The sequence below is a fragment of the Rattus norvegicus genome, chromosome 4 (assembly GCF_036323735.1).
Source record: "Rattus norvegicus strain BN/NHsdMcwi chromosome 4, GRCr8, whole genome shotgun sequence".
Lineage (NCBI taxonomy): Eukaryota > Metazoa > Chordata > Mammalia > Rodentia > Muridae > Rattus > Rattus norvegicus.
Window position 1 is genome coordinate 10842969 of NC_086022.1, and position 22590 is coordinate 10865558.

Here is a 22590-nt window from a genome sequence, read left to right on the forward strand (position 1 = left end):
AGAGCTGCTACCGTCCCTTTCTGGGCTCCAGCACAGTGAGCCTGTGCCTTCCCCGGGGACAGGCCATGCTATTCCCAGGAAGCTCCACCTATTTCCCTGGCCCACTTGGCTGCTGCTGAGCCACCTGCAAGGTCTCCACCAGTGGGTACTTGTTCTGTTTCTTGTATGTGGTGGGATCCTGTGAGCACCACACTTTCAGGCTAGCTAGAGAGAAAATCAGCATACGACGGTATGACCTGCAAGTAAGAGATACTCCAGGGTTGAGGACTTCAGTAATCCTTCTTGATGCTCAGTGCAGATGTCTAGCTGGGAATCAAAGCCAGCAGCAATGGTGAGAATGCATATGGATGCACCCACTGGGCTGGGCCCTACGGTCCACTCACCCTGCGTTCGTGTGTTCATTTGTGCATTTCTGTGATGGTGGGCTCCATTTAGAAAGGGAAGCTTCCTGGCTGAGGAGTGAGAATTGCAGTTATTTCTGAAGCTTTGCAGCAAAGAAATGTGTGCTAGTATGTGTGTGTTTGTGTGTGTGTGTGTGTGTGTGTGCACTCAAGTGTGTTTGTGTGTGTACATGTGTGTGTGTGTGTGTTTGTGCACACATGTATGTGTGTGTGTTTGCTCGGTTCATTCATTTACCTGCAAACTTGATGTTTCATTCTTCTTTACAGCTGACTGGTATTCCTCTGTGAATATGCACCACACTTTCATTATCCCAACACCCGTTGAAAGACATTTCACTTTTAGGGACTCTTTGTTTTCATTTCCTGGCTATCATGATTAGGGTAGCAATGGATATTGCTAGGAAGTATCTATGGAGTATGATGTATGGCTTAGGGGACATGGTTGAAAGAGAAGGTAGAAAATCCAGGAGGTCTGCTGTGAAGCAGTCTCTCCTAGAATTGGCTGCAGCAGAAACAAGAGAGGAGCAAAGACAGCACTGAAGGCCACAATTCTGTGGGAGGCGGACAGTTCCATGGGGTCCCACACCCTAGACAAAGAACCACAGACCACTGATGACTGCTGGGAGAGGAGCGCCAGCCTCTCCCAGTAATGAGCCCCCTTTATGGCTATGTAATAGCAAGCGGTCAGACCAGAACCATATACATGCAAACCAACAGGGACTCAACCGGTTGCATATCTCTCTCTCTCTCTCTCTCTCTCTCTCTCTCTCTCTCTCTCTCTCTGTGTGTGTGTGTGTGTGTGTGTGTGTGTGTGTGTGTGTGTGTTTAACAATTTTAGGGGGTTAGAGGGGAGGATGCCTGGGAGTGGCTGGAGTAGTAAGGGGAATCAGGAGAGTGATATAATCCTATTTTAATTAAAAATGTGTTAATTTTTTAAAGAATACATATAAAATTAAACCTTACCATTATGGGCCGGGAAGGTGACCCAGTGGTTAAGGCACCTCCTGTGCAAGCAGAGTTTGGATCCCCAAGATTCGTGTAAATGGGGGGTGCTGTGGTGGCCTGGCTATAATTCCAGCCTCAGAAGGCAGAGACAGGACCCCAGAGCAAGCTGGGTAATGAGACTAGCTTTATCGGTGAGCTCTGGGTTTGATTGTGAGACCACCCTTCCCCCTCAGAGAAGGTGGAAGAGCTATTGAGTATGACTGCCAACCCCAACCTGGTGCTTTTACATCTATACACACGAGCACACACCTTGACACACGTGCACTCACAACATGCAAAATATCTTTGCATGTGGGCACGAATGCACTCAGACACACACACACACACACACACACACACACACACACACACACACACACACAGTAGAACCACTTAGCATTACACCTCTGTACAAATCCTACAGAACTGGTGTTAAGGTTGGTATTCCAAGGGGTCTGTTGTCCCCAACCTGACTCCTGTTGCTGGCTTCCTACAGTTTTAAAGGCATGATCTCTAAAGACTTGGGCCACTGTAGAATATAGCTTCATCCTGTGAGCTTGCCCATCTTTCTGTGCAATGCTTCTCTCTCCTAAAACTGCCTTGTGTAGGCATTCATGACAGGCCAAAACAGCTCAGGCTGAACCTTGTCGGTTCCTCTTCAACCCCCTCAGTGGCAGCCAGTAACCCTGAAGGACAAGGAATTCTTTTTTTCCTTCACCTGATTGGTTGCATTCTTAAATTCCTCAACAAAGACTCCAAATGACCCCGTGGAGTAAATTCAGAGTGAAGCCCAGAGCTAGGCTGCCTCAGTGAGTTCTAGTCCCAGTGAACAGAGGAAGTGTGCACTCCTCGCCCGTGCTCAGTCACCTAGACACCCCCAAGTACTGTTCTTCTTGGGATTTCACAGTTCACCTGCAAGCCAGGTCAGCAACCCGTGCCTTGTCACGGCTCCAGTAAGGATATTTAGTCCGGTAAGGACGCAAATCAAGGTTTTCAAGGTTGGCTCTTATGCCTTTAAACTTTCAGGCCTGAAGGTCAAAGGTGAATGTAAGAATGTAAACTCTTGCCTATTCTCTTCCTTCCAAGGAACTCACTGAGGCAGAGCCTGGGGGACAATGACCTTGGGCCCTGATGTTGTATTGTGTACATGCATGCACGTTCAGACTTCCCTGAGTCGGGTCCAAGTCCATGCCTCTGTCCTGACTTGTCATCTGTGTGACCCCCACCAGGCTGCCCCGTGATGCTCCGCTATTTGGCTTTAAAGGACACACTATTGGCAGCTGCCCTTCAGCCTTTATAGGGGCAAACCAAATAACTGCCAAGTTGCCCAGTGCCTTGCTTGGCTTAGGAGAGACTCTTGGTAAATGGCAGTTATTCTTTTGATAATGAAAATGCCATTCTTGGAGAACAGGAGTGTCTTTGAGTGGCTTACAGCACCCAAATCCCCTCAATCAGCAGCTGCCTAGAACATTCCCCCACTTTAATCACCATGCGCAGAGTGAATGTCCAGATAACCCAAGTCCATCTGGCCTGCTTCTGCCATCCATGCCCGCCTCCCGTGACTGATCTTCTCCTCCTGGACTGAAACTCACTTGCTCTCCCCACATACTCTGCTTCTCTTCTAGCTTAAGAATCTTCTAGTGGAAGAAGATGGCTCAGTCACAGAATTGTTGTCCCAGAGGCATAGGGACCACAGTCTGGATCCCCAGAACGCATATCCAAAGCTGGACCCAGTCCCATGCTCAGCATCCCCACACCAAGGAGGTGGGACTGGGTCTCACTGACAGCCTCCCAGTCCCAGTCTTTGGGGTAATTACAGACCGAAGGTTCAATGAGAGACCCTGTCTCAAAAAGTAAAGTGGAAAGCAATTGAGGATAGAAGCCCTCCTCATTCTGAGTAGAGACAACAGGAGAGAAGCTGATACCACAGCCTCCTGATCCATTGTCAATGGCTGGATAGGCCACCATGGACAGAGATGGGCAGAGGTAGTATCACCCAAGAAAATAGGCAGCCACTGCACTCCACAGCCTGAGGGTCTTGTGGGTATGAGACAGCAAGTGTGTGCCCCCGTCTGCTCTGCACTCAGCCAAAGGGAGGCCCTGGGAACAGCAGATCTGGGGCAGGAGCTGAGACTCCATGGTCCTCTCCTGGTGCTACTTGTCTGGCTGTGACTACTGAAGGGAGGGATTTCAGTTCATCGTGGTGGGGAGAGCACACGGTGGGGATGTGAGGCTTTGTTCATGTGACATGGGCCAGCAACAGACAAAGTGGATCCGAACCAGAACAAAGACTCACCCCTAGTGACTTAATTCCACCAGCTAAACCCCAAAACCCAGAGGGGCCTCAACTTCCCCAAACAGTCCTGCTAGCTGGAGACCAAGTGTGAGGGGCAGCCACATTCAAACCTTAGCACCCTTACCGTGACATCCTGGACTCCCCTCATCATGGCCTCTTAACAAACTCCCTCAAGCTTGCACTGCAGCCTGTGACTCTAGCTAGGGGTCCATTGTTCTCTTGTCTAAACAGTGAGCAGAGGAGAGCCAAACTGCCAGAGAGTGACAAACCCACAAAGAGCGGGCAGGCCTGAGCTCATGGTGGCTTCTTGTGGGCTTGGGCCCTCCTCACAAGTTGAATCCCTCGCCCGTCTCCCTCTATCCCCTCACTAACTGCTGCCCTATTAGATAACAAAAATCACACAGGCATCAGTTGTTTTTCAAGGTGATACCATCTAATCGGGGAGCTGAGAAAATCCAAGTCAATCAGCCTCAGGCTGAGGTCCATGTAACTAATTTTGGTGTAAGTGGTTATTTGCGGGAGAAGCCACACAAATATTATTACCACTAGTTCTGGTTATTGGAATTTGATTTCAAAAATTGTGTGTGTGCGTGTGTGCACACGTGTGTGTGTGTGTGTGTGTGTGTGTGTGTATGTGTACATGTGGGATTGTGCTTGTGAGTGCAGGTGCCTATGGAGGTCAAAAGAAGGTGTCTGATTCCCCTGGGGCTGGAGTAGTAGTAACAACTGTGATCTTCCTGCCACCAGAACTGAGCTCAGGTACTGTCAACGAGCAGTGCATGAAATGCGTGCTCACGACCACTGAGCCGTCCATCTCTCTGCCCTGACTGTTAGAGCTGAGGCCCTGCTATTGCCCAGTGTCACCCTGGCTAGCAAAGGTGGAACACAGATAGAAGAGACTTCCTCACGGTCAGGAGGCTGATCAGTAACAGAGCAAGTAACTTTTCTTCAGGAAAAGCTATCAGGAGAGAAACAAACCAAGCTCATTTCCCTCTCTGGTGTTTCACCCTCTTACTTATGCTACTCGGATGAACTAAAGGGTTTGTGCTTTGTCAGATCACACATTAGGCTTGCGGTGGATGAAATTAGTGTTGGAGTCTCCTCTCTGCCATAGTTGGCTGCAGGAGCAGTCCCAGCCCCATCCCGAGCCTCGATTTCCCCATCTGCAATAGGAGAACTTGAGTGAGATGCCCTCCGAAATCTGAGTTCTGTTGCGCAGTTCTTGGCAGTCAGGCTCCAGGCTTGCACAAGACCTTCTGCTGAATCCTAGGGTGATCCTGTCTCTGCTCAATCTTTCTGTGTTCCCTAGAGGAGAGAGGACCAAAGAAGATCCAGCAGTGTCTGGCTAGCCTTGTGCTCTCCGGGCTTCTAGCTCTCAGAGTCCCGACGCACATGCATCAAAATAGTTGTGTGATGTCATGTCATAATGGAATGTGTTCTGGCCAATTGGTGCCAAGAATTGTCTGTACAGGGTGGTTTCCTTTTACAGTCTTCTTAAAGAGACATCACGCAGATCTGCACATGACTCGCAGGCTAGTGCTGGTTCTGCCTACTTGGGCTCTCCTCCCACTTTAAGTTTAAAGAGAGTAAATAACCCGGAGCTTGTCAGTGAGCCGGCAACCTTAACTACATAAACAGATCCCCTGCAAGGTTCTGTACAGGCCTCCAGTGGCTGCTTGTCTACTTACGGACAGGCGAGACTGACACTGCCCGGGAGAGAGGTGCGGCCAGTCAGGACTGCTTTGCTCAGGAGTCTCGGGGACCTGAGCAGGAACTGTAAAGGGAGTCCCTGTGTGGCTGCTAGGCTGGTCCCGGAGCGTGACCTGAATCTCATACTACTCTGAGAGATATTGTCTGGGATCACAGTTTGACTGCCTCTCAGCAGTGGTGAACTGTGGCTCCCAGGTATCCTGTACCTGCCAGCCGAGGCTCACACTGGTTCTTCAAGTTCTGATATGCTCACCTATCACCGCTTCTGTGGCCACGGTGACTCATGAAGCGCTTTGGAAGTCTGAGGGGCAACAAGAAACCCAAGGACCAAAGCCGAAGCACCCAGCGGCGCCAGTCGGAACCCCATGGCCTTTTTGGTAGGATCCTGTCCTTTCTGTTTCTCTGATGACCTCCCGTGATGTGTATGTGCATGTGTATGCATGCATACACATGTGCCTGTGTACTACATGTGAGTGTGGCCAGCTCTGCTCCTTGCTCTGGGTAAAATAGCCCTGAGGCAGTGTTTAAGGAGAAAGAGCGACTGCTAACTACTGGCCATGCTGCTCCCAGGATCTGCCCGGCCAGCCACTCTTTCTAAAGCTGTTTCCTTCTTCCAGCCCACCTGGCACCGTGTGGTTTAGGGATCAGTTGGGGTTGTTACTGGCTTAGGGAAAGCAGTAGGTTGCAAAAGAGCAAGGGCAAGTCTGAACTGTGAGGTTGCATTGTTGCAAATGAAACGTGCGCAGAGAGAGGAGGGGAGGCAAGAGACCTGCTGGACCGAGGGTGACTTCTCCCTTGGGGAGAAGCGGCTTCTGGGACCTGCTGCCTCAGGTTCATGAGACTGGGATCAGCTGCTGGTCACGTATCTGTGGTTCAGCTCAGGGACCTGCTATGGTGGCAGCTTGTGTGTTCTGTTCAGATGGAGCTATACAGGTGGAACGCAAGTTTCTTTACTTCATAGGGACCTGGATGCTACCTGACCACGCGACCTCAAATGGTAGCTGTCACGTCTTAAGAATCTGAGACTGGGGCCGGAGGTTGACTCCACTATTAGAGTACTTGCCTAGCATGTGTAAGTCGTGGGTTTGATCCCCAGCTCTGAGTAAAACCGGGCGTGGGGACACAGCTGAAATCTCAGCACTCGGCAACTGGAGGCAGGAGGGTGAGAGGCCGGTGTCATCCTTGGTTATATGTCAAGTTCAAGGCCAGCTGCATGAGACCCTGTCTCAAAAATAAGTGGAATGTGATATTTCAAGTGGTAGAAATTCATTTGTCGTGGATATAGTAGCATCATGACTTTAGCAGGTCATCTAGGCAGTGAACAGAAGGTAGGTGAGGTGAAAGTAAAGGAGATTCTGTCTGCCTGTACCTCCTACTGTAGCGGATGCGTCGAAGCCCTGAGAGCCTCGAGGTCTGAGGGGGGCCAGCATGGGGATGGGGGCTTCTGAGTCAAGCGGTTTTCAGTTCTCATTGGAAGGAAAAAATAAGTCTGCAAAATGAACTGAAGAGGAGAATGCCATTTAGTGCTGGGGGGATTATAGAGGGATGGGGTGCCTGACCCAGCAGTGGGGGAGGGAAGGACGACTGGACCAGAGTCAGTGATTCGTCTAAAAACAAGATGTTCATTTTAGATAGCAAAGATGTAAACACTCATTTACTACAGAGTTAAATCTGACCCTGTTATTGAACAAAAAGTCTAGCTTTGCTAGTGGGGACAGGCAAGCAGGCCTGTTATTAAATGCCCGGTGTGTGCCAGTCAGTGGTTTCTGCCCTGGTGTGTGCGAACTGGCTGTTTTCCCATCTCCTGAACTGTCGAGGTCAGAAATAATACTCCACCAAGTATCATAAGAGCTTGCATGCAAAGGCCGGCTCTGCCCTTGGGTCAGGGCCGTGGGGTTTCTCCAGAGGAAGCTCTGGAGCTTGCAGAACAAGTGCAGACCCACCTCCCTTCTCAAGCTATGCTGTGGTCAGTTGCCAGGGCCCTGGGGTCCAGGTTTCCCCATTAGTTAGCATCACACTGGAGTAAGAGCTGGGCACCTCCTCCATCATGCCAGGCCTGGGCCCCTGAATGAAGGGGAAGGGCCACGAATTATAGAGGAAGCTTACGTCCAACTCAGCTGGGCTAACTCAGCCCACTCCGTCTAACTCTTCACTCACGATATCCTGGTCTCTCCAGAAATGTGCCCCCCGCCCCGCCCCGTTCAAACTGTGATCTCTAGCCCTGCCCCTTCTCTGTTTAAAATGGTGGATTCAAAGCACCCCTTTCCAGCGAGGTCTCTCTGGCTGTCGAGGAAGGGCCACTTTGGAGGTTGGTTTTACGTCCTTTCCTCGATGGGGAATTTTACTCAAGTCTTTTCTTCTATGGGAGTTTGAGATGCCTGACCCTGACTTATTCCCTGGGTCCCCAGAGCAAGCCTTAGGCGGCCAGGGCCTGCCTCTTTGGCCCTTTGGCCCTCCTCTGCAGCTGGACCCTTGCCTCAGTTGGGGCTTTCTATTGCCAAGATGAAACATCATGACCGAAAAGCATGTTGGGGAGGAAAAGGTTTATTTGGCTCACACTTCCACATCAAAGTTCATCGCTGAAGGAAGTCAGGACAGGAACCTGGAGGCGGGAGCTGATGCAGAGGCCATGGAGGGTGCTGCTTACTGCAAGTCTTTCCAAGTCTTGTTCGGCCTGCTTTCTTATAGAACCCAGGACCATCAGCCCAGGGATGGCCCCACCCTCCGTGAGCTGCCCCCCCCCCCCATCAATCACTAAGAAAATACCCTACAGGCCTGCCTACAGACTGGTCTTTCTTTTTTGGCTTTTCAATATAGTGTTTCTCTGTGTAGCAGCCCTGGCTCTCCTGGAGCTCACTCAGTAGACCAGGCTGGCATCAGACTCAGAGATCTTCCTGCCTCTGCCTCTTAAGTGTGGGATTAAAGGCGTGCGCCTCCGCTGCCTACCCCTACAGCCTGATCTTCAGGGGGCATCTTCCTGAGGTCCCCCCACTCTCAAATGACTTTATAGTTTGTGTAAAGTTAACATAAAAGTACCAAGCACAGCCCTCTTCTGCAGAAACCATCGTCGTCTAACCCCACGCAGAGCGCTCCCTTGTGAGGACAGGATTGCTTCATTTTGTCTCCAGTCAAGTGGCATACTTTCATCTCACACACACACACACACACACACACACGCGCGCGCGCGCGCGCGCGCGCGCGCGCGCGCGTGCGCATCCACATGTGTGTGAATCCATAGGTTCACTGACTCACTGGCACACCCCACACTCAGATACGCACCTATGCACACCCGCAAAGCCACACACCTCCACACTGCTGTCGTGAGAGCCTCGAGGCTTTCCAGAACCACAGATGAGGATTAGCAGGGGACTCGGGTCTGCCCGTGGTCACCGAGCCACTGACACAGATTGGGCTGTGGATGGTCTTTCCTCAGGACATTTGAGGCTGTCACTGGCAGGCTGACCACTGGGGAGGATGTTGGAATCCTCTTGGGCAGTTCTGAGTCCTGGGCCCACTGTGAAACTGAGCTGTGGCTACGGCTGCGCCAAGGCAAACCTCCCACATGGAGTTCCCCACTGTGCAGGTCAGACTGGAAATTCTCACATACTCTCCTCTCTCTTTTCTCTTCAGTAGAGAGAGACCCAGATTATGTCAGCAAAGAGCATATGGTGAGAACATCAGTAATGTAAAAGGGGATCAGGAGGGACGGTACTAACCAGACAAGGGACACGTCAAGCAGCCTCGTCTCACCCTCTGCACTTGTGGGCAGAATTAATAAGGCGTTATTGACATGAGCCCAGCAGGCTCATGCCGTGACTGGGAGAAGCATCATTCGAGTCTTCCCTGTCAGGTGCTCCCCGATACACCCTGCTGCCCAGCTGTCGTGTCCCATTCACACAGCACAGCGCCTTGACTGCATACAGCCCCACGAGAACATCAAAAGCTCTGCCTCAGAGGCCAAGGCTGGGGAGGAAGGTCTGCCTTCGGCCTGTTCTGTCCTTTTCTCACAACACCCACTCCATCTTGGTCCTCACTCTGTCTTTGTAGCCCTTTCCCCCCACCACTGCTCCCACCTGGCCCTGGCTTCCAGTGTCCTGAGTGAATTTGCCATGAGTACCCCAACACAGTTTCAGTCACACACAGGAGCACATGTACAGTGGAAGGCACTTCCAGGCCCCACCATCACCCACATCCTGCCAGTTTCACTGCATCCACTCTGCTGCCTCAGAGGATGAAGAAGCAAAAGTCAGTCCTGTGTGGGACGCACAGGCCCGTGAGATAAAGTGCTTGCAGTCAGACCTGAGGGCCTGCGTTCAGAGCCTCGGTACCTGCATAACAGCAAGGTGTGGTGCACGGGGTGGGGTGGGGCAGGGGACAGGCAGGTCCATGGTGTTCAGTCCAGCCAAATCTGTGAGCTCCAGGTTCTGCGGAGAGACCCTGTCCCAGAAACTAAGGTGGTGAACGACCCTTGGCCTCTGACCTTCCTCACCACACATAACAGTGGAACCGTGCAGTGTTCATCCCTGTGTGAAGGACTTGTTTTGACAGAAGGGTGGGGTTTTTGATGTAAGGCAGGGTCTCAGTGCCATCTGAAAGGAGGGTGAAGTATCGGCTCTTGGACTGTGACCACAGCGGGGAGCCAGTGTGTGGTCAAAACCTCCTGCCAAGTGGAAAGATCCAGGCCGTGCAGAAGTAAGACTCAGGGTTCCTAGGACCATGTGCAGGCCAGTGCAGCAGGGCAGAAGGAAGCAGAGGGCTCAAACACCATGTCGGATCCTCAAGCAGGACTCTGCATCCACGCGAGGTGCCCTGAGTGTCTGGCTGAGGTACTGAGGCTGTGAATTCTGGCTAAAGCTGCAGTGGGGAGAAGGCTGAGCCATGTACCCTGCAAGCCTGTCTCTGCAAGCCTGTCTCTGCCGGACCACACAGAAGACTGTAGACACAGTGAGCGCATTTATTAGGACGAGCACCTCCCTAGGAGGGCAGCGACACTTCGGGTCAGTGGAGCCCTGTCTGGGACCAGGAGTCACCCCTGCCCACTCAGACATGCCCATCTCTAGTTTGTGAACCCAGTGGGGCCAGGCCCAGCTCCCGTCCACCTCATTCTGGCTTGCCATATGTGGGCCCCATTTCCCTGCAGAACCAGTCCACACGCAGCTTGGTTGGGGAACGGGCCAACCTCAGATTTAGTTCTTCCCGAGAGGCTGAGTCACTCAGTCAGTGGCAAGGAGCAGAGTAGCTGTGGCATCTCTCAGGCAATTCGGCCGGAGCACCTCAGGGCAGTGATGGCTAGAGAGCCAAGGAAAGGCGGAGAGGAGACAAGGGCAGGGTGGTCTTTCTTGTTCCTGTTCCCATCCCAGGTGCCCAAAGACATCGCTCTGTCCAGAGCATTGTGCAGGTCAGGAGGATGAAACTGACCCACAGAGAAGGAGGAGGAGGAAGAGGAGGAGGAGGAGGAGGAGGAGGAGGAAGAAGAGGAGGAGGAAGAGGAGAAGGAAGAGGAGGAGGAATAGAGGATTGGGGTGAGGATATTGGAGTTAGGAAATGGTATGAGTTCAGGAGATGCCTGCCTCTCAGGGTTCCATGGTTCAGAGCTTGGGCTAACACCTGGCTCGAGCCACAGTCCATCCCTGATCCTGTTACTACAACCTTTGAGATAAACCTGGTCAACAGAGAGCCATGTATCCAAGATGATCACCCGGTCCCCAGTGCCTTGGAAAACACAAGAGCTCAGTTCCCGCAGAGAGCAAGCGGGATCCATCCTCCTGTGGTCATCTGTGCTCCAGGAATTGAGAAGGGAAAACATGAGAATTCCGAATACTCTAAAGAACAAGTCAACACTGAGTGTTCTCGGAGGCCTGGATGACCCCTCACACCACCCTGTATCCTTGGCTCCAAGCCTCCGTGGGTACTGCTGATTTCCCCTAACTTCTTAGGCAAGCGCTGGGTGCTGTTCTAGCCTCCCCAAAGATCCCAGTCATGATTGGCTCGGCTTGGAGTCGGCTTCTCAGGAGAAGGTCATTATAAGTAGTGAGTGGATGGGCTCAGGCTCAGGGCACAGGGCTGGGAGTCCTGCTATAGCAGGAAGCAGGTGAGGGGCCGCAGATGAGTTCTCAAGGAAGCTTTGGTGACTCGGGGCTTGAGGTGCTTGAGGGCCCCCCATTATAGATAGATAGACCAGGAAGGGATAACACAAACAAAGGCTGATTTCCTAAGTCAGAGAGAACACTTACAAGGCTGAGCATAAGTCAGCCTTCCCAGGGCCTTCCTAAAATAACTCACATAACATCTACTTCTTTCTGTCAACGCGAACTAGAAAATAACAATTATCAAATAAGAGAATAGTTTATTCTGAGCACAAACAGGAGACATCATGGTGTGGAACACAGACGCAGGTTACCCCAGAATGGCATTGGTCCCCAGAGGGATGACGGAGGCTTTTACAGTCCCAAAAGAAAGGTGGCCGGTCTGTCCAGGAGTTGGGCTACAGAGAGATAGGGAATCTCTCCTCTAGGACTTTAATGCAGTCTTCAGCTGGGTGGAGACACTTTCTTTTGGAAGCAGGTACCCGCCCATTCCTAGCCTCGAGGTTGGAAGGGGTGAGCAAGAGGTCCAACAGCCCAGCATATATTTTAGGGTCTTATCCAGCAGTCACAAAAATTCCAGGTCAGAGGCAAAACCTAGTAATAGATGACTGCCATTGGGGGCCAGACACCACCCAATACAGCCTTGGCCTTTTATTGATTGCTTTCAGATAGGGTCTCATTATCCGATTCATTCCTGTCTCAGATGGACTCAGATCACAGGTGTTTGCCAAGCCACGCAGTGAACCTTGTTCTTTTGAACCCATCTCACCATAAGGCTGTGATGCCCCCACTCAGCAAGTGGCAGACCATCTAGAAGGTCTTACACAAAGGCAGGCTCTTTAGAGAATTAATCCACACTTCTTCCCTGGAACCTTCAGTTTGCTGGGAGTCAAGCCAGAAAGAGCCCTTGGCTGCGGAATTCAGAGTTGCTGCTCTTGTGGGCAGGAGTGAAGTGCTCTTCTTCCTGCTTCTGTGAGAGAAGTTCTCGGAGGCAATCTCGGTGACGGGGAGGCCCAGCATGGGTCTTTGAGGGACTCTCAGGAGCTTCAGAATAATACAAATAAGCACATGCTCACCCAGATGCATTTCTGTCGCCCAGCATTTTATTTTGTATGTAATGTATGTATGTAAGTAGATGGCAGGTATATAGATGAATGAATCATGGATGGATGGACGGACGGATGGATGGATGGATGGATTTTTATGATATGATAGACACTGATAGCTGTCCTAGTGTGGTTTTTATTGCTGTGGTCAGCATTATGACCAAAAGCAGGAAAGGGTTTATTTGACTTACGTGTCTTAACCACGGTCCATTACTGAGGGAACTCAGGGCAGGAATCTTGAGCCGAGACTGAGGCAGAGGCCATGGAAGAGTGCTGTGTACTGACTTGCTCATCACGACTTGCTGAGTCTGCTTTCTTATACAACTGAGGACCACCTGCCCAGGGATAGCACCAACCACAGTGGCCTGAGCCCTCCCACTTTGATCACTAAACAAGAAAATGCCCCACAGACTTGTCGTGGGCCCATATGATGGAGACGTTTTTCTCAACTGAAGTTCTTCTTCCCAGATGACTCTAGCTTGTGTCACGTTGACAAAAACAAGAACTAACCGGTGCAATAGTAAAATGTATGGATAGGTATGCATAGAGAGTGAACAGACAGGCGGGCAGCATGGAGACAGACAGATGATAGATGGTGTCTTGGTTTCCTTTCCATTGTCATGAAGAGACGTCATGGCCGAGGCAATTGTGAACTAAAGTGTTTAGTACCGGCTGGCTCGCAGTTTCAGGGGATGGGTCCACGACCATCCTGGAAGAAAGCATGGCATCATTAAGGCAGATTTTGTTCTGGAGAAACAGCTTAGAACTTACATCTGGCCCTGTAGCACCAGGCAGAGGGATGGGGAGGGAGGAGGCGAGAGACCGAGGAACACACTAACTAGGAATGGTGTGGGCTTTTGAAACCTCAAAGCCCATCCATCACCAGTGACACACCTCTGAATTTTTCCCAAACAATTTTACCAAATAAGGACCAGGCATTCAAATATATGAGCCAATAGGGGGCCATTTTTATTCAAACTGCAGATTGGGGGCTAGGTGGGTGGACAGATGGGTGGTGTCTTAGTATTCTGTTGCTGTGAAAAGACACTATGGCCAAGGAAACTGTTACTACAAAAAAAGCATTTAATTGGGGCTGGCTTACAGTTTCAGAAGTTTAGCCCATTATCATGGCAGCGAGCATGGTGGCACACAGGCAGACATGATGCTGGAGAAAGAGCTGAGACTTCTAAATCTGGATCCACAGGCAGCAGAGAGAGAGAACTGCTGAGCCTAGCTTGGACTTCTGAAACCTCAATGCCCACCCCCAAATGACATGCTTCCTTCAGAAAGGCCACACCTCCCCCAATAAGGCCACACCTCCAAATCCTTCTAAGTAGTGCCATTCCACGATGACCAAGCATTTAGATCTATGAGTCTATGGGGGCCTTTATAAATAGATAGGTAGGTAGGTAGGTAGGTAGATAGATAGATAGATAGATAGATAGATAGATAGATAGATAGATAGATAGATAGATAGATACACACACACACACACACACACACACACACACACACACACACACACACACTTAGGCACCAGGCAAAAGATAGACAAGACCAGTGGAGAAAGTGGTCCTGAGTCTGGATGGGAGAAAATGACCCTACACCGTCTTCTCTCACACTCAGACAAGATGCTCTGAGCTTGGTGGAGGAGGATGTGAAAATGTTCCACCAGCAAGAGGCAGCCCTGACCTTGATTCTCAGGATGGGACAGATGGTGACATTTAGAGAGAATGAATTGGCTTCCTCCTGGCTGAGAAACACCCTGGGTAGCAAACCACAACCTGGGCCATGTGAGGCCCTTAAGATCCCAGTCTTGGGAACCTCAGACCCCTTCCTCTGGAGCCCTCCCTTCCTGGAGGCAGAGTCCACTCCCCTCCAATGAGCTTTCTCGGGACTGTGCCGTGGGGACGAAAACACTTGGAAATTAAAGGTAAAGACAACAGAGACCAGTGGGTGTTACAGCTAATGCTGAGGATAGTTGTGGATCTTTTGTTTAGTTTTTGTGATGCTAGGGATGAAGCCAGTTCCCGCCCCTTTTGATGGACTTGCATATGGGCCTCCCTGACCAAAGAAGGACCCTCTGCCCCTCCAAGAGTTACCCAGTTCTTACCAAGGGTTGCCCAGAAACCTACCATCTGTATACACAGTACCTAATCGGAGCCCTAGCTCTACACACCTATTCCATGGGGCTCTTGTCACAGAGACCAGGGAAAGCAGGCTGGACAACTCAAGACCCCTTAGGCCCATCAAAACATCCACAGAGGGGCTGGGGATTTAGCTCAGTGGTAGAGCGCTTACCTAGGAAGCGCAAGGCCCTGGGTTCGGTCCCCAGCTCCGAAAAAAAGAACCAAAAAAACAAAAAAAAAACAAAAAAAAAACAAAAAAAAAAAACATCCACAGAAACCTGCCTTTGTCTGCTCCACCTTTCTTTGCCTTGGAAACAAAAACCAAGATTCTGCCTAGGGTTTCCTTTCTCCTCTCTTCCTGAGCAGGCCTGGCACTCCCTGTCATGCCCATCCCCTCCATGACTGTGACACACACCTCTTCTTGGGGACTGTCATATGCTGCCTTTCCAATGGAAGCTGCCTCCTCATCCCCTGGTCTCACTACCCCCAAGTCCTCAGAAAACCTGCATTTTAAAACACATCTCCCACTGCCCATAAAGCTAGACATTAATTTTCCTGGCTTCTTTTTCTTACACTTTGAGTGCAGCCTTGTCTCAAGGAGCTCAGCAGGACACACCAAGCAGGCCACAATCCGCACAGAACACAGAAAATATACCCAACTCTTGTGGATGGCACAAGCAGTCTCCAAGTTCATTCTCATCTCCTGGGCTTTAGTCCAGGGTCCCTGGCGGTAGGTGCACACAGAGGCAGCCTTAAAAGGTAGACAGTCTGGGCTGGGGATGTAGCCCAATAGGTAGATAAAAAGCATGCAGAAGGCCTTGGATTCCATTCCCAGCACTGTATAATTATTACTGCTCGTGCCCGTAATCCCAGCAGAGGCAGAAACTGGGAGATCGGGACTTTCAAGGTCATCCTTTGCTACATGGTGAGTTTGAGCATACAGGGGACCTTGACTCAACACATCAACAAAATAATGCACTGTCTCAGCAAAATACCGTTTTCCTCACTGGCCGCCTGCACCCTGCCTGCTACTCTGGGCTTCCCAGCAGTGCACACCAGCCCGCCTCTGCCTATTGTCCAAGATGGATCGGCACCATGTGAGACTCTCCTCACCTGTAATTGAGCTTGGCATCCATTCCCAGTCAGCTCTCCAGCTGTTCCCTCAGTTCCTGGTTTGTACGGTCTCCACTGCCTATGCAACACTCAGGCCCAGCCTGCCCAGGGTACACCATGAGGACAGAAGTGGGAGCCCCCAAGAAGAGGGCTGCTCCACCCTCTAGGGCTGCATCTCGGTCAGGATTTCTCTGTGACTAGGAACCGGAGCAGCACTGGGTTTGCAGCCACTTACTGTCGCTATAGCAACCCCTGACTTACACCAGCCATGCACTAAAAATAGATCATCTCGTCCCTAATATAGAAAAATGAACGAAAATGAAGGTGGGCAGGACCCTCCCCCATCCAGTTCCTAGGACCCAGATCGACTTGGAGAAGCATTGATGTGTCTGCTGGGCTCTCAGTGTGCAGAAAGAACAGGATGGAGGGGACACGATGGAGCTGCTGTGGCTTGGCTCTTCCCCATGTGGGAGCCTTGGCTGTCTTCTGCCTGGTCTGAAGCAAAGCATTTAACAGTAAAGCACAGTTTATCCAAGGTGGGCCATGTGCAGCCATCTGTTCTAGACAGCCTCCTCATGTACCCCAGGCTGGCCCGACCCTCACATCAGTCTCCTGAGTTCTGGGGTTGCTGATGGGCACCCTTCACCTGGCTTGTTCACTTTTTCAGTCTTAATTCTCCTATGGGTTGGACTTTTTGAAGGCAGGAAGGAGGAGGCAGGACAGACAGACAGCACGAGAGCAGCTAGCGATAGCATCTGAAGTACTGAAGGGCTCGGAGCACTGCGGCACAACTGTCCCCCAGGAGTGAACCTGGAGAAGGAGAATCTTCAGATACTTGAAGGGCCATCCGTCCTCCTGGAGGGGAAGGACTAGTTCGTTCTCTGAGGTCCTGTGGGAAGACAGACCTTACCACTCTAGGGTAACTAATGTCTCAGGATAGTACATGCGGTGGTTCTCGGTGGATTCGATCACATTGTCCAAATCACGAAAGTGTGAAAACATTTCAGCATGCTCAAAGATTGCTCTGGAAGGGACTGTGCAGGAAAGAAGTGGGACCTGTCCGAGTTGTGGCTGTCTGCCTGTTGTATCTGAGTGCAGTTGATGGGTGCTTCCTGCAGGGGAATGAGTCTGTGTCCCCCCGAACAGCTCTCTGCACACAGTGGGTGCACTGTAGCCTGCCTGGCTGTCAGAGGTGGTGTTTTCAAGGTGATGGAAGATGTGGCGAGTGGGGCTCCCCGGAGCCCTGGCTATTGTGGGGCTGGCGTAGTGGTGGACATTTGTGAGTATTCAACAACTGGAGCGTGGTGACTTGGATGATAGAGTGACCCTCCGCCCATGAGCCAGGGACAGCCGGGGGCACCAGGGGGCTTGTATTTGGGCCTTTGTGGGAAACAACCACTGCCAGGAACAGTAGAGAAACAGCCTCCTCCTCTTCTTCTCTCATCCCCCATTTCTTCTTCCTCGTCCTCTTCCTCTCCCTTTTCTCCTCTCTCTGCCTTCTCTCCTCCTTCCTCCTCTTGTTCCATTTCCTCCTCCCCTTTTCCTTCCTCTCCCTCTCCCTGACCTTCATCCTCTTCTCCCTCTCTCCCTCCCTCCCTTCCCTCTCCATCGTGCTCTCCTCCCTCCTCCTCTAACTTCCTTTTTGTGAGCAACAGATAAGAATTTTCCTCATCACCTGGAGCTCGACAGCCCGACAGTACCAAGCACACTCTCATTGTGGTGCACAGCAGCCTAACCCCTCCATTCCCTCCCCTGCTCTCAGAACTCATTCTCCCACACTGTCTCTGGCACCCCCAGTCTACCATCGCTATGAACTAATAATTCTGGGGCCCTCACAGAATGAAACTGAGCAGTGTTTTTCTCTCCGTCTTTTCTGTTCGATGCCCTTAGGTCCTTGTGAGCCGTGGTACGTCTCTGTGCTGTGTCCGGTCTCCTTGTGGTGTGCTTGACTTCTTCCATGCTTTGGCAGGTTCCCCCGTGCTATCGTACCTTCCACATATCCTTGAAAGGCTTGAATATTCTGCCATTCAGAGACCCCTTTTGTACATTCAGTCGTGTGTCACAGAATGTCTGAGCCGTGTCCCATGTCTCCTATTGTTGTCATACCTGCTGGAGATGCCAGCCTCTCTCCAGTTGTGAGCAAGCAGCTCTTGTCTCCATCCTCTCAGTCTGGACTCACTTCCTTGCAGTGAGAGCATTAGGTCTCTCTCTGCTAATGGTGGGCGCCACATCCCCATGCAGACCCACTCAGCGCCCCCTAGTGGATGAAGCCAGGAGTGCTGCACTCCAGCTAGCCAGGCAGAGACACCACAGCCCAGAACTACCACTGCGGGTTCAAGTGCCTGACCTTACACAGCCCAACTGAAGGTTCTGGGGCACACACTGAGTGACGTGTTGAGACTCTGGGACCCACAACACCCCTACACACTCTGGTGTGGGAAGCCGATGTCCAGGCCACTGCTTTGCAGTCTCATGCCACACTGTTATCCTCGGAGATTCTAGCACCGAAGTGTAAGTCAGCAAGCCAGGAACACACACAAGCTCATGCAGGGTCTACAGTGCGGGAGACACCATGGAGAAGGTCGCTAGAGAAAAGGAGCCCAGGAGAGTCTCCAGGAGGGAAGCCCTGCAAGTCACAGGGACCACGGGACAAGGACCAACCCTAGTCACCAAGGGTGCGCAAGCTTCCCAGCTACAAGTTCTAGGCAGCTGGCCCTTGGTTTACTGTAAGAGACAGCAGGGTCAAAGCAGCCATCAGAGCCCTGGGGAGTCTGCAGTTTGAGGAAGCGCATCCTGTGACCCATCTAAGGTCAGATTGGGTTCAGGTGAGCAGACGTAACTCAAGTCATAAAGGCCGCCAGGGAGGTGGCCCAGTGAGGAGGGTGCATAAGGACCCGAATTCAAGCCCCATCCCCGGTTTAAAGAGCTGGGAGTGCATGTGGCTACATACTTGCGGTAAAGCAGAGACAGGAGGATTCCTAGTGCTTACTACTGGCCAAAACAGCAAGTTCTACACCAGTGATGTCTGGAGACCTAAGGTGGACAGCTCCAGAGGAATGCACCCCAAGGTTGACCTCTGGAATCCATGGGCACGGGCATACATGAACACACATACGTATCATCACACACATGCAGAGGGCAGAAAGAAGGGAAGGGGAGAAGAGTTAAAGTTTAGCTGTTAAATCAGTTTCCAGTCAGAACCCGCAAGTAAAAGAGCAGCTGGGTCTCCCCTGAAAAGTCCCAACTCCGGTGAGCAGGTATGTTGTAAAGCCTCCGTCTATTGGGGGAAAGGTTACGCACAGACAGAAGGAGAGTTCTCCCGGTGCCCTTAGTGAAGGGGAAGGGCACAGGACTGTAGATGCAGGCTTGCAGGGCCAGCTGGAGAGTTGACAGGCAGTTAAAGGGCTGCGGAATGCCATTTAATCAGACCCCGGGTGCTGTCTATCTAATCAGTCTGGGTATGTGTTAGCAGCACCCCCCGAATAGGACAGTGCCAGTGACAGCCACAGTGTTGAGCTGTCTGCTGACGGTGGGCGGGCGGAGGGAAGGCCGCAGCACAAGCCCTTAGACCATAGGGACCTCTTGAATCAACAAGCCTGGCTCTGTCCCCACCAGAGCCCTGGTGCTATTTCTGAGCAGATGTGACTCTGCCCCCCAACCCCATAGCAGTTAAGCCCTTCTTTATTGGAGCAAAGCCTCACTTTCCACAGTGAGGGAAGGACCCCTAGAAAGGAGCCTGGGGGAGGAAGGATGGGCGTGTGGTGCAGACCCTTCTGGAATGGAGGTTCCGGGTGTGGCGGGTCAAGCCCAGGGCGGCAGGCCTGCTGACCACCTAGCTTGCCCAGCCTCGAGTGTGGGCTCTGCTGCAGAGTGGAGGAAAGGGAGCCAAGGGCAGTGTGCCCTTGAGACTGGGAAGGAAGGCAGAGCAGATTTCGGGGCCGGGAGTGTGAGCGAGAGGAAGTTCCAAACAGTCCTCTCACCACAGGGCTGGCCAGCAGGTCTTTCAGCTCTGCAGCACCACATGGGAGTAGCCTTGCTCCAAAATGGCTCCAGCCAAAGCCCTGTCTTAATGATCTGCAGTCTTCTGCAGAACTGCAGCCACTGTGCAAGGTGGGACTGGAGTTTGTAGTGCACGAACAGGATTCTGCAAGGCCGGAGTCGGTCTGCGTGCAGGTGACACATGTGTTCAGAGAAGATGAAGGTCAGCCCCACACCAGTGTTTGGGGGTTGTCTAAACATGTTTGTAGTTAAATAGGTATTACACGGTGATATTAAAATATTCAAAAGGGACAAAAAAGTATTTGGTAAAAAGAGAGACCTGCAGACTGGAGCAAAGGCTCGGTCTGTAAAGGTTTTGCTTCAGAAGCATGCATCCCTTGGTCTCTACCTGTTACAGAGCCCTCCTACCTGGCATTCCCCACTATGTACCCTAAACTCCTAGCCTAGGTCAGTCCTCAAAAGCTATGCAAACTACCCATATGTAATGTAATATATGTTCTGAAGAGCTGGCCACAGAACACCTCAGGGCTTGTTGGCCGGTCAGCATAGTCTAATCAGTGAGCTACAACCAGTGAGAGGCAGGTGAGGTGACAGCCAAAGTTAACCTCTTACCTACTCGCCCATATGGGCGCACTTGCGCACGCACGCGCACACACACACACACACACACACACACACACACACCCCTGTGCACACCGACAGGTGTATATGTACCCACAAATTCACTCACCCCTGAAAAATCCCCATGAGGTACACGCGTATCACATTCTTCCCTTCTAGAACCCAGTCCCCTGGCTTCCTGGAACAAGACGCTCCTCCTTCAGAGACACTGCAGGCACCTGGGAGCTTACTGTTTTTATAATCATTCGATATAAATGATAGCACATCATACATTTTGTTCTGCCAGAGACAGAGATGAATGCATTCCCTAAGCAGCAGAGCCCCTCCCTGAGTGAGAAAGAGAAACAAAAGGGAAAGGCAGGGAGGGCACCTCAGCCGCTTGTCCTGGGTTTGAACCCTAGCCTAAGGAGCCACACTGTGGGAAACTACATTCAAAGGCAACATGAAGATGGCAGCCTCAGTTGTTTTGGGGGTTTGCTTCTCTTTTGTTTGGTTGGTTTGGTTTGGTTTGGTTTTTGGTTTGTTTTTGCTCGCTTTGCTTTTTACATTTATTTATGCATGTGTTTATGCCAGGGAGTCCGTGTCGCTGCGTGCGTGGTGGTCAGAAGACTGCTTGCAGGACTTGGTGCTCTCCTACCATGTTGGTCTGTGGGATCGAACTCACACTGTCAGGCTTTGCCGCAGACGCCTTTTACCCACTGAGCCATACCGATGAGCATCTGTTATTTTGAAACAGTGACCTTTGCCCACAAGTATCACAGCAAGGGTGGTGTCACTGTAACTCTGAACGGGCAGCTGTCCTTGAAGTATTTTCTGTGATAAGCCACAGTGGGCTTTGATGAACACCGTTCCGACGGTCTTTTTGTGTTGTCCTAATCCCAGACCTAAGCATAGGGCTTTTTCCTTCACGTTCTCCAGCCTTTACTTCATTTATTGCTGTGTTGGGTTTTGACCCATCTGTAGATGGGCCGCATCTCAGCCCTTTGATTTGAGAACATTTGTGACACAGCAGGGCACAACGGGACTTCCTGCTGCTCAGGAAGGTGAGGTAGGGGAATCACTGGAACGTGGCAGTGCGAGATAAGCCTGGGGGACACAGCAAGGCTGTAGCTAAATAGTAGAGTCAGCATCTCTTGGAGAGGTAACTTTGTCTGTGGAACAAGTTCGCGTGTATAAAATCAATGGATCAAAGAGCGAACACAATTTCATTCTGATAGATAACATCAAGCCGTAGGCATGGGGCCACTTCCCCGGCCTCTTGTCGTCTCAAGCAAGCCTGAGGGAGAGGCTGGGGACTTTGGCCAGGCTTCAGGAGCTGGGAGCTAATCTAGGGTGTGACCTGACATGTAGGGCCCCAGCGCCAGGGAAAGGCCTCATGCAATAAAGCTGGCCCCTGTCCAGCAGGTCTGAGCTAGGATCTGGAGGCCCCGAGGGCTGAGCCCTGGGCTCCTATATGCTCTGCACAGCCAGATCAGGACAGCGGGGACAAAGCAGCAGGCTGGGGATACCCCACAAGATTCCTCACACAGAGGTTGTTGGGTGCATGCCTGTAACCCCAACACTCAGTAGATACAGATGGAGGGGTAGGTGAAAGTTCAAGGCCAGCCTGAGCACACAGTGAGCTCTAACCCAGCATCCTGAGACCTTTCCTGTGTGCGGCTGAAGTCCTATGAGTACAAGAGACAAAGCCTTTGATGGATTAGTGATTCCCGGGGAAAGGTTGGTAAGGAAGCAGGCTCAAAGAAGCTTTGGGCACTGCAGGGGGTGCATACAATTGCCCCCCACCTCCCAGGGCTGATCCTAGTACCCAGTGGTTGGCTGGGAGCCGTTCAACATGGGGGTTAGCATCATGGAGGAGAAATGAGGAGGACATGACCTTCACCTTCCTTCCTGCTATCTCTCCTGTCCAAGCTTAGAACTTAGACCAGAAATTGAGCCTGGGCTGCCGTGCTGAGGGACGGCCATCTCTCACTGCCTGCAGTGAATGCTCCCTCCATCACAGAGCGCCGTGCAGAGATGGTCTCCTGACTGAGCAACCAGCGTGCAGTGCCTGAGCCAGCATGTTTCCTCACTCCCTAGGCACAGGGCCATCTACCCAGGGTCTTCATGAGCTCATGTTTGTGGATGGACACGTGTGAGCAAGAA

The 22590-nt window shown here is 51.6% G+C and overlaps 1 protein-coding gene and 1 long non-coding RNA gene across 21 annotated transcripts in view; one reads left to right on the forward strand and one right to left on the reverse strand.

The window, feature by feature from the left end:
- Prkag2 (protein kinase AMP-activated non-catalytic subunit gamma 2) overlaps positions 1-22590 on the forward strand; it is a 241245-nt gene that overhangs the window by 98274 nt on the left and 120381 nt on the right. Inside the window, exon 1 of one of the 15 annotated variants that reach the window (XM_017592732.3) lies at positions 1295-5768. The exons of 11 other annotated variants lie outside the window; for them this stretch is intronic. In XM_017592732.3, coding sequence (XP_017448221.1) covers positions 5675-5768 — 94 coding nt within the window. In that variant the 5' untranslated portion in view covers positions 1295-5674. Of the gene's footprint in view, positions 1-1294; positions 5769-22590 lie in introns of those variants that run through there. 3 more of the 15 variants (XM_063286392.1, XM_006235955.5, XM_063286393.1) reach the window with 3 other exon arrangements.
- LOC102554253 (uncharacterized) lies at positions 11718-16309 on the reverse strand. Of its 6 annotated transcripts, XR_010065734.1 has the most exons (4): positions 15826-16291; positions 13686-13775; positions 12775-13292; positions 11718-12521 (listed from the first exon to the last, which is right to left on the reverse strand). It is a non-coding gene; the product is annotated as an uncharacterized LOC102554253 (long non-coding RNA). The 6 variants fall into 6 exon arrangements; XR_010065732.1 differs by having other exon boundaries at positions 11718-13292; positions 15826-16309; XR_010065733.1 differs by having other exon boundaries at positions 12775-13775; positions 15826-16302.